We start from the raw sequence: 13,742 nt of genomic DNA on the forward strand, positions 1-13,742 counted from the left end.
CTTTTCTGTGATGCAGGGTAAAGGTTTTTCCAAAGCCATGACTGCCAAAGAGGCCCAGGCGTTTGTGGGTGATGTGTTATGCCCGGTGACAATCCTGGAGGACGATAAGCTGTTCCTCGTGGCCCCCTCCAGCCCTCCTAAATCCACCTCTAGACGCCATCGCAGAGACACCAGCTCAGAGGCTATGGAGCTGACGGTTAGAAATTGCTCTGCACATGCTTTAATCACAGTTATTCTCACCAATTTTACCCTGCGTTCAATGTTTCTTGTCTTTTTCAGATCATATTTGGCAAAGGAGAATGGAATGCCGGCTCTGTTCGCTTTGAGAGGAAATACGAGGTTCCTCTTTACATCATCATTCCTGCTGTCCTCATTCCCATGGTCCTCTTCATTGCAGTGTCGATCTATTGCTACAGGTAACAAACCTCGGAGTGCACCAGACTGTAATAATGTGAACTTAATAACTTTGATTTCAAAGCTGTGGTCTAGTGAGTAGCGCATCAGACATATTGCTCAATTCTTTTTGCCAATATGGTCCCTCCACTTCTATCTATCATTTCCTGTCTTCTCTCTCTAACATCAATAAAAAATATATATTTTTAAGTCAACAAATGACTAGTAAGTCAACAAATAGTCAGTAAATTAAATAAAAAATTATCAAAACAAATTAAAATTCAGTCTGATTGTCAACAGCAAATTAACCTATTATCTATATTCCCGTCCTCTCTAAAAGAGTCATTGTATTTAATTCAATTAATAATCTATAATAAGCAGTAAATTAAATTAAGCATATAAAAATAATCAAACCATAAATTAAAATTCACAAATTTAGAACTACAAATAAACTTGAGATCTGAATTTCCTTCCTCTTTACTTCCAATAAAAATTTAAAATAATAAGCAGTAAATTAGATTCAAGAATATTAAAAATAATGTTTGTCTTTGTATGTGTGCAGGAGGAAAAGCCAGCAGGCAGAACGAGAGTATGAGAAAATCAAAAATCAGCTTGCGAATTTAGAGGAGAGCGTCCGTGATCGCTGTAAAAAAGAGTTCACAGGTGAGTTATTCCTGCTTCTCGAATAGTTTACCATCTTGTACAAAAATTTTATGAGACTTTGTCATGATGGGATGAACATAAACTATTGATTACAGGCAATTTTCTGGTATTTTTATTTGTTTGTTGCTGGTCACCTCAGCAAATATTTGCTTTCTAGATAATCTTCTAGAAGAACGAGGATGATGTATATCTCCACTATGTCTGTACTTTTTGTTTCTGCACTGCACTTCCTTTTGTGTGTAAACACACTTGGCAATAAAGCTTATTCTGATTCTGAGTTTTGTTATTCTGAAAGCTTCATCTTATATATTACACTTTACTCTCTGTGTTTCTTAGATCTTATGATAGAGATGGAGGACCACACTAGTGACCTGAATGAAGCTCGAATCCCATTCCTGGACTACAAGAACTACACCAACCGTGTTTTCTTCCTGCCCTCCAAAGATGGAGCCAATGATGTCATGATCACTGGCAAGCTAGACATCCCAGAATCCCGCAGAGCCATCGTAGACCAGGCGCTCAACCAATTCTCCAATCTCCTGAACAGCAAAACCTTTCTCATCAATGTGAGACCCTTAACATCATTTTCCAGTCTCCAGCCGGATGAGTTTGCTCTGTTGGCATGTCTGCATACTACTGGATTTGATGTATAAGCTGACTTATGTACTCATGTCTTTGTGATTTAGTTCATTCGTACCCTGGAAGGCAGGCAAGAGTTCAATGCCAGGAATAAGGTTTACTTTGCTTCCTTGTTGACGGTGGCGCTCCATGGAAAGCTGGAGTACTACACAGACATCATGAGAACCCTCCTGCTGGAGCTGATGGAGGAATACATCCACAGCAAGAACCCTAAACTCATGCTCCGCAGGTCAGAACAAATTCACATAATTCACTATTATTGTTGCTCATACTTTGCTTTAAAGGGGACCCATCGGAAACCCATTTTCCACAAGTTGGTATGATTCTTTAGGGTCTTCATGAAATGTCTACAAAATACTTCCTCAATGGTCATGTAAAACAAAAAAGCAACCCGTTTCGGTGCATATCTCTTTAAATGATAATGAGCTACTTCTCACTCCACAGCTCTCTTCTGTTTTTTGTGTATTTGGTGGCGCATTACCATCAATAGCAAAACTAAATCACTGCATCTGCAGGGCCTCTCATGTCGGGAGAAAGTGAATGTTCACTTTTACATCCAACAACAAAACACCTGCGTTGCTTACGAGAGATTGTCGTTGCATACAACTAGCTGGGGGCGGAAATATGCTAATAGCAGTTGTGGGCGGGGCCTGAGCATTATGGCATCATATTGCTCAGAAAATCAAAATGGCTTGATAATTGAGACTGTTTAGGTTTTTTGGAAATTAAAAAAAAAGGAGTGAATGGATTTTTATCATTGAAGGTTAGTTGTGTCTACACACTGCTAAGATACATGTATAACACCATGTGAAAGTGAATTTTGCATCCAGTGCCCCTTTAATATTTCCATGCAGTCATACTTTAAAAATTTCTCAGCAGTTGTTAGAAAAGATTAATAATTCCTGGACTTTGGACCAGAATAGTATAGACTTGGCCCTTTTGATTTATGCTAGTAAACAACCACATTGCAACCACACTAAACACCCTAGAAACAGCATGGCTATTACTGAAACCATTCAGAATACTTTAGTAGATAGTTCCTGATTCGTTTTCGTTTTGATGCATAAGCTCTTAATTCGTTTTGATTCCTGTTTTGATTTGATTTAGATTTATTTAGATATATTTGAGTTCTAATGTCCATCTTACTTACGTATACTAGCATAGAAAGAAATGTTCTCTAATGCTCATGCTGTAAATTATACAGGGCAGTGTTTCAGACTGGCAACATGTCTTTTAGAACCACTCATTAAACAAAACCGCTCATAAGAGTCGATTTAGTTGTTTCTAAATCGTACACTATCATGTTGCGTTGTGTGTTTTTGCATGCGGTTCTCGAGTCCATAGAAGGTTTTGTGGTTTAGTGCCGCCACTGAAATTAGACATTGAGAAAAGATTTTTTTGGGATGTCAAGCATCAATGTCAGGATCGTTCAAATGAAGATTGTAATTTATCAGGATGCAAGACAATAATTAGTTAAACCCATTTATTAAGGTATTGCCTGTACTGACAAATGATATTATCGGCCTGCGTTTCCTGTTTAGGTCTGAGACTGTTGTAGAGAGGATGTTGTGTAACTGGATGTCCATATGTCTCTACCAGTTCCTAAAGGTGAGCAATTATGCTATGAATAGAATTGCAAAAAAAAAAAATTCCTGCTCTGAAGTCTGACTAATGTGTTTTTCACAGGATTCAGCCGGGGAGCCGCTCTATAAGCTCTTTAAGGCCATTAAACACCAGGTGGAAAAAGGTCCAGTTGATGCCAAGATGAAGAAAGCCAAGTACACTCTGAACGACACCGGACTTCTGGGAGATGATGTTGAGTACTCCGTTTTGGTGAGTACTAGACATATTTTAGCATCTGGACTTGTTTTTGAAGTGTGTGGCATGTCTGTTCACTCCTTTATATGTCTGTACAAAGATGGTTTCCCTGCAAAAATAGTTGGTAAGGGACCCGTTAAAGAAAAAGCTTGTTTATACAAAATAGGTCCCACTGTAAGAGAGACTCTGGGAAGCGGAGACTGTGTTCGTGTGTTCCATCATTGCTCTCATAACACCATTTCATTGGCTAGCAGTGAGTCTGTAATCTCATTCACGAGCGTAACACTGCTCCTCGGGGACTGAACAGCCATTATCCGCTGGAGGAAACCACTCGGCGGAAAACGATTCATGAGATCTCGGAAAACAAATAAATGCACTCTTTATTTTGTTAGCTGATTTCCCATGCAAACCAAGATTTACACCTAAGTAATTGACTTGTAATTGGTGATTCTCAGTCTGATTGATTGTTTATTTGATGTGGTGATCTTTGTACAGTTGATGGTATCAGTAGACTAAAGCCTGTTTGAACTCTCTAGACCCTACAGGTGTTGGTTCATGGCGAGGGTCCCGATGTGACCCCTGTCAAAGTCCTGAACTGCGACGCCATCTCCCAAGTGAAGGAGAAGATCATCGAACAGGTGTACAGGAATCTGCCACACTCCCAGAGACCCACAGTGGACAGCGTCGCACTCGGTAAGACTTGGAACAAATTTTCATACCACCTGGCATGTGAAAGCTTCCAACTTTATGAAAGTAACACGCATAAATAGCTCTCTATATTAACAATGTGCTGCATTTAAAAGTACTCGAGGAAGATTTGCTTCAGAACAGATAGCAGTTTGATTAATGGCGGGATCTTGTGCATGTCGGTCTGCACTCCTGCAGTTCTTAATGAGTTGTTCTTCTAAATGTGCTGAATTGTTAAAGCCGATGTCTCGCATCATCCATCAGACAGATGAATCTGGTTAAAAGAAGGAGTGTAGGGAAAAACCAGCCAGGGATTTTCTTCTTCTCAGGTTGTCAAGTGTAATACGTGCCAAGTTTGTTGGGTTTCTTTTTTCTTGGACTGTGTGGTAAGACATAAGACTTCCTTTTCTTGCCACAGAGTGGCGCCCTGGCTCTACAGGCCAGATCCTGTCCGATCTGGATTTGACATCTCAGAAAGAGGGAAGGTGGAAACGAATGAACACACTGGCCCATTACAATGTGAGTGTTTGCATAATTGCACAAGAATACACACATAAACGCTCACAGTGTATTGAAAAGATATGGCCTGTTATGTTTCTCACTGATTAATGTTGTCTTGAAGAGCATATTTCACTGTGCTATTATTACTGTATTATAAAATTATAGTTAATGCATTGATTTTATTTCATCACAGGGATTTATTTATTTGTTAGTTTATAGTGGCTGGTACTCTGTGCTTAATTTTCATAGTTTTATTTTGTTAATTTGTACTCTGTCCTTGATTTGACAAGCAATCTTGGATTTCAGAGTCAATTCATTATTTAGAAAGAAGAAATTCATATAAACAATGCAATGTTAAGTATAATTTACACCATTTTGAGTTATATGCAAACCAGTTCACCTTGGTTTTTCATCTTGTCTTTAGTGTTACTGATAATCCGGTTTTTATTAATATTTTACTTTATTTGTTCCCACGGTATCTAAAACATATTTTATTTTATTCCATCACAGATTTTTATTTATATTTTTTGTATTTTGTTTTGTTTTATTCAATCACTAGCTTTAGTTTAGTTTAGTTTTGGGGAGGTACACAAATAAATGTAGAAAATTATCTCTGCTTGTATGTAGATCATTTTGTGTGATGTCATATTATTTCTTGTTTAATTAAAATTAATATCTTCTGTGTTATATTTTTTGTTTGTGTGTGTTAGGTGAGAGATGGTGCCACTCTGGTCTTGTCCCGAGTTCTGCACACCCAGCAGTCTTTTGACCAGAACCAAGACAACCATGAAGAAAGTTAGTGACTTACAATTATGCTGACGTTTTAAACTACTCATCCAATTGTATTTTAATGACAGCAGTGCATTGCTTCTTATTGATCCCCCTTAATAGTTTAAACATATTGATAGTCCTTAATGATGGCAAAACACAGAATGACTGAAATCTGCTGGCGCACTAAACGAACAGTAAATTAGAACTGGACCCAAACTAATGGGCCGCTCAAGTATGTCTAAAATAACTATTCTCCAAACAGGAAGAGCAGTCAGTCCTTCAAATGTTTTTGTTTTGTGATGAACAGGAAATGCTTTACTGGAGGACGATAAAGTATTTCACCTGGTGAGACCGGCAGACGAGCTGGAGGAAGTGAAATCAAAGAGAGGAAGTATGAAAGACAAGGCCACAACGAAAGCCATCACTGAGATTTACCTGACCAGACTCCTGTCTATGAAGGTGGGTTAGACTTAACATTTGATTGTACATTTACATGTTTGTCTTCGTTCATATGTAGAAATGAATTTAGAAAGTTATGTACTTGTGTTACAGGGAACGCTGCAGCAGTTTGTTGATGATTTCTTCCGCAATGTGTTGTGTTCTGGGAATGTGGTTCCTCCTGCAGTAAAGTATTTCTTTGACTTCCTGGACGAAGAAGCACTGAAACATGACAACGTTGATGATGAGACCATCCACATATGGAAGACCAACAGGTATGAAACACTTAATGCTTCTGAAAAACAGTTGTTTAAAGGGACAGTCCACTAAAAAAAAAAAATTTATTTTTATGAAGAATGTCAGCTTTTTTTTTTTTTTTTTTTATTATACAATGAAATTCAGTGGAGTATGAAACAACATTGGACTCATGTTATGTTATATTATTATAATGTACACTTAAAATTTGTTATTGTACAGTATTATAAATATATTATTTACATTTTTTATATAATAATTAACTATAAATTCACCCTTTTGGCTTTCATTGAATGGGAAAAACGCAAAAGGTTTCTTAAAGTTAATTTGCTGCTGCTTATATTCTATTCTATTCTTTTCTATTCTGAAGTTTAATAGCAAATACTTGTATTTAATTAAAAATGTATATTGTATATTATATACAATAAGTAGATACATGTAAATATATTATTAGTAATAATAATAATAATAATAACTAATTGTACTATTATATTATATTATATTATATTATATTATATTATGAGGATTAATGACAAATAATCCGTGCAGCCTAAAATTTTGATTCAGCATTATCTGAATGAATTCAATTTATGTCGTTAACATAAACCAGTGTTGTGTATGTATACATCATATAGAGTAGGATGCCACTATTATTTAGTAAAATGTGTGCACAGCAGGAGGTGGTTGTTTAAAGTGACAGGCATCATTTCTGTGACTAAAGCCAGCATTCTGCTTCATGCATCCTCACAAGCGCAGCTGCGCACATTTTCAGACATGACAGCCATCCGTCTTTACTTGTCTTTCATTATCAATTATGGTACTGAATATTATGCTGGTTGGACCCATGAGCTCTCGCGATTAAAAAGACAACTTTCATTTTGAATGAATTGCATTAAAACACAACTTTTGGGAGAAATTATAATAGGCCTACAATAAGTGTCTATTTATAACTAGGTACTTATAACTAACACGTATAAATAACCACAACTAACACGTATAACTAACCACAACTGCGGACTGAGACAACTTGATTTGAATGCCAGCGTGGCGGCTCTCCAGGCCTACAAATACATACACACACACACACACACACACACATATACGCACATATATACAGATATGCATTCACCTCCCCACCCCGAATCCCTTGCCTTCGCCGCTTTGTACCGCCAGCCTGACAAGCGGGTCCGACCGGCGCCGAGAATGGCTGCATGCCGGAACTGGATTACCTCCCCTGTTGCAGTCGTGGGGCTATGTTGTTGATTGACTATGTGCTTTTTGTTGCTGGGGTGTTTTTCCTGTTCTCACACTGTACTCCCAAAGGAGCATAGTCTGTGAATTATTTTTTTCCCCCCCTCTTTCCTCATGTCATGCTGTATTTCTTCCTCACTCTACAACAAATTCCTCGTATGTGTAAACATACTTGGCAAATAAAGATGATTCTGATTCTGAACTTTACAGTTCTCACAAAATAAATAATAAATTGTCCTGTGCAGCAGAGATGTGAAAACTCTTAAGGGAAATGCTCCAAACTCTTTATAATTTGGCAGATTAAATTATGCAGGCTTTTTGGAGCCCTGATAAAATATTCAGTGTGTCTTGTTCGATGAGCAGAGAGATTGACAGGTGAAGTCTGCATCAGCGTGCTTGAAGTGTGCACTTCTCTTTCACATCTCCACTCTCATCCGCTGCCATCAGCGGCCCATTAAATTACCCCTCTCGTTATTGTTTTGCAGAAGAACCGTGACTGCTGGGTAAGTCACGGAAAATGGTTTCATTTGTTTTCAAGGGTTTGTTCTGAGTCTAGGCCAGCGGGACTCTGGTATTGACTCTGTATGGATCGCTCACAGCTCCTTTCCCATAAGGGCTGCCGAGACGTTGTTATATTAAAATCTTACTCCAAACTCAGAAAAATGATTTTCTGTGATTGAATGCGGAGATGCTGATACAGGCGTTAGATCAAAGGATTAAAAACACCTCTGGAGGAATGAAGATAAAGCTATTACATTCCTTTAAACAAAAACAATGCCTTTGTTCAAATAAAATGACATTTCTATTCTATAGAAGGTTTGTTGTGGTCACCTTCGTTAAGCTAAATTGATTGGTACTTTGTGCTTAATTTAACAGATAGACTTTAGATAAAAACTGTTTTATCTTGGGTTTTCATTTCGCCTTTAGTGTTACTGACAAATTTGGGCAGGTTTTATCCTGATATTTTACCTCCATTTGTGCCCTGAGTATCTTAAAATAATGTAATTTGAAGAAATTAGAAATTACACTGTCCTTCAAACTATTTAGATTTATTTATTTTTTATTATATATGATATTTTATATATTATTTATTTGTGTTTTTGCAGTTCTATATTTTATTTTATATTTTATTTTATTTTACTTTGGAAGTCCACTTATAAATGTTGATACTAACAGTCCTTTTTTAAATAAAAAAATCTCTCTGCTTGTCAATTGTTTTTTGTTGTGTTTTGTTACATTTTTTGTTTTGATTTGTCCTTGCAAGTCACTTAATAAGAATGCATATGCAAATAAATAAATGTAAGTGGTTCTTTGTGTTTTTTTTCTTCAGTCTGCCTCTCCGGTTCTGGGTAAACATTTTGAAAAATCCTCATTTCATCTTTGACGTTCATGTGACGGAAGTGGTGGACGCCTCTCTGTCTGTCATCGCCCAGACCTTCATGGACGCCTGCACCAAGACTGAGCACAAGCTTACCCGGGTGAGCAGCAAGAGTTGAAGGTGTAGTTTATCAATCCTATCATTTCATTTCATTCAGTGTCATGTTTACTCTCTTGATCTCACCTTCACAGGAGTCCCCCAGCAACAAACTGCTTTATGCAAAGGAAATCTCCACTTACAAGAAGATGGTTGATGAGTAGGTTTCTGTTCTGTTCATCAGTTTGTATGCACGTAATAACAATTGAAAAAAACACAACACTGATGTTCTCTGTGCTCTTCAGTTATTACAAAGGCATCCGTCAGATGGTTCCAGTCAGTGACCAAGACATGAACACACACCTTGCAGAAGTTTCACGTGTAAGTTTATTTATTATTTATTTTATTTTTCATGTAATTTGTATTTTATTTGTTTTTTATTTTTATATTTTATATTTTCATTTTTTGTCATTTTTATTTTCTTTTTTTTTATATATATATTTTTATATATATTTTTTTATATATGCATTTTGTATTTGTTTTAATATAAATTTTGTAATTTCTAGTCAATTTTAATTTTAATTTTTCATGTTTATTTGGTTTAGTTTGTTTATTTCTATTTAACTTTTTATTTCAGTATTTTTTTTTTGTTTTTTTATGTACATATTATGTAATGTAATTTTCTCTTATATTTTATCATGTTTATTTTTTTATTTTATGTAATTTGTATTTTTTTATTTTTTTATGTTATATTGTTTATTGCATTGTATTTTATATTGTTTCATGCGTGTTTTTGTACACACCAAATGTAACTTTTTATCTTTCTCTAGTCTCATACAGATAAATTGAATACCCAGGTTGCATTGCACCAGCTTTACCAGTATGCCAGCAAGTACTACGATGGGGTAGGTGCTGTTGCACATCAGAGGATGTGTGTTGAACGACAGTCATTTCCATGGTGCACTTTTTTTTCTTGAGATCAACAAATTACAGGTACAAATTTCTGTCACTTTCCATGCCATCCACAGATCATCTCATCGCTGGAGGACGACCCTGCCGCCCAAAGCAAACAGCTGACCCTCAGACTGCAGCAGATCGCCGCCGCGTTGGAGAATAAAGTGACTGATCTTTAGTGTCCAGGACCCCAGACTCTAGAAAGGAGATGGAAGTGCCACTAAATCCAAGACAGAGCTCAATTTAATGGGCTCAAATGTACGAACAGCCCTTCTGGAGGACTCTGGTTGATGGAGCCTCCGCTCCGCCGAGTGAAAGATAAAGCGAGGAGGAACACAGATTAATTGCGGACCCTTCCTCTCCAAACGGCTTTCAGCTTCGCTTTTGATTCAGAGGGACCAATAGAATATACTCTGACCTGAGGGGAACATCACAAACGTCGAGGAGAAGGAAAACTCACTATGGTACTTCTCAGATCAGCTCCTGCACAATGAAAACCCAGCATTTATTTTTGTGTTCTGCTATGCCAATAATCAGATGTTCAGTATATTCTTCCTGTGTAGATGAATTAAAATAGTGTTATATGTAAATATATTTTTACACTCAAGGCTGCGAGAGGCTTTAGATAAAACAGATTGATTATTGTTTCCGTGGAAGCCCACTATTTTGTTTTCCTGTGTATTTTAAGTGCCACTCTCATTCCTGTGCAGTGATGTCACATCCTGTGGGTTCTTTGACGCCATTGGCTCACGGTTCAGTTTGTGGTACCACTATTGGTTTGTGTAGGTGTTTGTGATGCTGACGTCCGAGCCAGTGCTTCTTTTGTCCCTCCCAAGTATTTTTGGTGTATTTTATCAGTGATTGCGTACAGAAATGTCATCAAGTCAGATTCTAATTTAGCCACAGCGCAAAAGAACAGGCCATAATTGTCGAGCGCCTGTCCACGTCTCAGAAACATGACGAAAGCGCATTTGATCCGTGACAGACAGACACTCAGAACAAAGGCCACAGAAGCTTTTATCTCCCTTTGCTTTTGTGTCTGATCCAGCAGTTGCGTTTTTATGTTTTGTACCATCTTTGCTTTTATATATGTGCACTTCGACACATTGCTTGCCTTATTTTATGACAGGTATGATTTTGTATTTTAAATCAACAATATTTGATTTGCATTGCTGGTTGCCTTTCTTAAGAAATATTTAACACTCACATATGGTAGAGAATTTCCTGGAATGTGATGATGAAATACGGACGATCGTGACTTTGCCTTAACAGCAATAGTATGGACTGAGAGCGACTCGTATGCCAAATAAATCATGAAATCATAGAGTTTTCATTTAGTTTGAGTACTAAAATTCTTTTTTTTTGTTATATTTTTTTATTTAGAGCTTACCAAAGTTTAAATAAATTGTTTGCAGCTGATCGCAACCATCTTAAGCTTCTGTTGTTTTATGTGTATCAAATTATCTAGTGTAATTTAATTAATAAGAAAGATATAATGGTAAGGCAGCTGATGGTAAGTCTTCTAACATCATTTTTTGTAAATGGTACGCTTTTCCTACCTGTATGTTCTGACTTGAATGTGCCAAACACTTCACACGCTTAATGACAAAAGGGAAATGAGGATTATACTGTTTCTTTACGAGCTTTACTAGTGTGACTCGTGTTGCCTTTGGTAGGCGGTGACAAAGTCGCACTGCAGCCAATCAGAGGCTGGCACCGCCCATTCTGAGCATGATGGACACAGCAGGAAATGCCTTTGAACTGTAAATATAGCCCAACTGCCAATATTTCATATTCTTCTCTCCTTTTTCTCGCTCTTCCTGCCAGTTCTTCTGTGTTGTCTAGCTATGACCGTGTAAATGGCTTATTGTAAAGCTTCTTGTTTGCCTTTCTTTACCAGGTAGTGCCTTACAAATATGAGTAATAATGATCAATTATGTGGTGATTGTGTCTGCATTAAAATTGCAATAGGGACCTTAGTTATGTTTCTGTGTTTTTGTGAGAAGTCTTCGCTGCTGCTTTAAATGCTGGCCTGTTAAATAATGTTAAACACTAATAATTTCTTATATAGCCCTTGTCTGAAAACTGAAATCTCTCCAGGGCCAAACCGAGAGATGTTTGTCCCATATTGAGCCTCATAAGATGGCTTCAGAAATGAGGTAAGACTTGGGGTGAGTTGTTTTCTTAATTTGCTTTAATCAGTTGTTTTATTGTTACATGAGTGGTAAAACTCAGTCATACTAACTAGTATTGTATAGTCTGTTTGATTAATATTTAAGTAACCTAGCAGTCGGAGTTTGTTCAGTGGCCAACACACTAAATGTTTGTTTTCAAGCAACAATAGACAACTGATGGGCCAAATGTTGAGATTTAGAGACGACCAGGTCAATAAATCAAGTACAAAAAGTGTATTTGAAAGCATTTGCTTTTTGGTCTAGAGACCAATACTAAAGGAAGATATTGTAGTTGTGATGTATGTAGATTAGGATGCCATCACATTAACTTTGTGCAGAAGGTGGGAGTGACTGTAAATGGTTTGTACTGTATAATGTCCAAGCCATTACTGTCAGTGTTAATGTGTTGGATGTGCCTTCCAGGAAATGAATGCACCAGTCTAAAATAAATTCTAGCATGAATATGTAATTTCACAGTAGTGTTATCGTTAACATTTTTGTTAATTGAAAAAAAGGCTAAAGTAAAATATAAAATGAAAAAAAAAAAATTGTTGCTTTGGGAACTAAATTAAATTTTGATGACTAAAATAACTGAAATCAAACTAATTTTAAACTATTCAGAAATACATTTTATAAAGACTAGTAACAAAAACTAACCAAAATGTCAATCACATTAAAACAAATTCTAAAACATTTCACTTAAATTTAAAATGAAAATGTAAAAATGAAAGCTCATATCAAAATATTGCTAAAAACTATTACAGTATGTAAATTTAAGTACAGGAACTCAAATGTAGTTGGACTTGGCGTTGCACTATAGCTCATATTCAGTATAAAAGCACTCTTGCTTATATATTTGTTTTTCCTCCGCTAAAAAAATAGTGCCAAATGAAGCCATTTTTTTCTTTGCACTTTGGCAAGGAACACTGATTGAAATCTGGTCTGGAACTGAGTATGTGAATGGAGCGATAAATGAGAATATTTATAATTGTTTATTTACACTTGATCTGCTGATTAATGCGAAGACCGCAATTACAAAAAAAAAAAAAAAGATAAAGAGAGATTGCACAACCTTCTCTCTCCTTCTAGCCCCCTCCACACCACTAACTATTTCACTTTGTTTTTATTATAAGTATTATAAGTATTGTTGTTTTCTCCTGAATGTTCCTTCCTGAAGGCCTGAGAGCTTCCAGGGCAAACTGGGACACGGATCAGTTCCCGTCCCCGGTGTGAGTCAAACATGGACATATGTGTTAACTCCTAAAGACGAGGCTCTGACGCCATTTACTGAAGGACAACAAGCTAAAGGACATTAAATTAGCTGTTGTGCTGGAGTTGTTTGTTCGCTTCAATTTCCAGCTATTTTCAAGTGCTTTCCTCTTGAGATACTACCTCTTGAAACTCTTTTTTACCCATTTTGTGTGGTATATTTTGAATGTTGGTGTTTTGTTCCAGGAATAGAAGGCCAGTATCACATCTGTTTACCTAAATGAGCTACAAACACATGTTAATATACTGCGCTCTGCTCCCCAAATCATTCATTACACCCATTCTAGTCTAAAAAAGGAAGGAAAAATCAATTAATAGTGTTCCTGCGATATCATTAACTGCTCCTGTAATGGGAAAGTACAAAAATAAAAACAGCATTTTTTTTCGTGACTAAGAATAACGCTGACTAGTCCAAGATCTAAATGGAGTAGTAGAGTGACCTAATGACTCTAAAAAGCATTAAGCGTTCTCAGGGAGTTTTAATCTTCATATAAGTGGAGGCACATGGTGAAGGG

At 36.7% G+C, this 13,742-nt stretch overlaps 1 protein-coding gene across 2 annotated transcripts in view; it reads left to right on the forward strand.

Moving 5' to 3' along the window:
* The window catches only part of LOC306861326 (plexin-B2-like), a 110,965-nt gene extending 99,203 nt beyond the window's left edge, over positions 1-11,762 (forward strand). For both annotated transcript variants that reach the window (XM_079403532.1, XM_079403533.1), the window contains 17 exons: positions 17-196; positions 280-416; positions 956-1,056; positions 1,393-1,622; positions 1,743-1,924; positions 3,237-3,303; positions 3,382-3,528; positions 4,050-4,206; positions 4,619-4,719; positions 5,412-5,496; positions 5,780-5,931; positions 6,025-6,185; positions 8,747-8,894; positions 8,986-9,050; positions 9,136-9,211; positions 9,661-9,735; positions 9,859-11,762. In XM_079403532.1, the coding sequence (XP_079259658.1) occupies positions 17-196; positions 280-416; positions 956-1,056; positions 1,393-1,622; positions 1,743-1,924; positions 3,237-3,303; positions 3,382-3,528; positions 4,050-4,206; positions 4,619-4,719; positions 5,412-5,496; positions 5,780-5,931; positions 6,025-6,185; positions 8,747-8,894; positions 8,986-9,050; positions 9,136-9,211; positions 9,661-9,735; positions 9,859-9,963 (2,169 nt within the window). In that variant the 3' untranslated portion in view covers positions 9,964-11,762. The remainder of the gene's footprint in view (positions 1-16; positions 197-279; positions 417-955; positions 1,057-1,392; positions 1,623-1,742; positions 1,925-3,236; positions 3,304-3,381; positions 3,529-4,049; positions 4,207-4,618; positions 4,720-5,411; positions 5,497-5,779; positions 5,932-6,024; positions 6,186-8,746; positions 8,895-8,985; positions 9,051-9,135; positions 9,212-9,660; positions 9,736-9,858) is intronic.
* The last annotated feature ends 1,980 nt before the right edge of the window (positions 11,763-13,742 follow it).

Source organism: Barbus barbus (assembly GCF_936440315.1).
Source record: "Barbus barbus genome assembly, chromosome: 42".
In the NCBI taxonomy this organism is placed as follows: domain Eukaryota; kingdom Metazoa; phylum Chordata; class Actinopteri; order Cypriniformes; family Cyprinidae; genus Barbus; species Barbus barbus.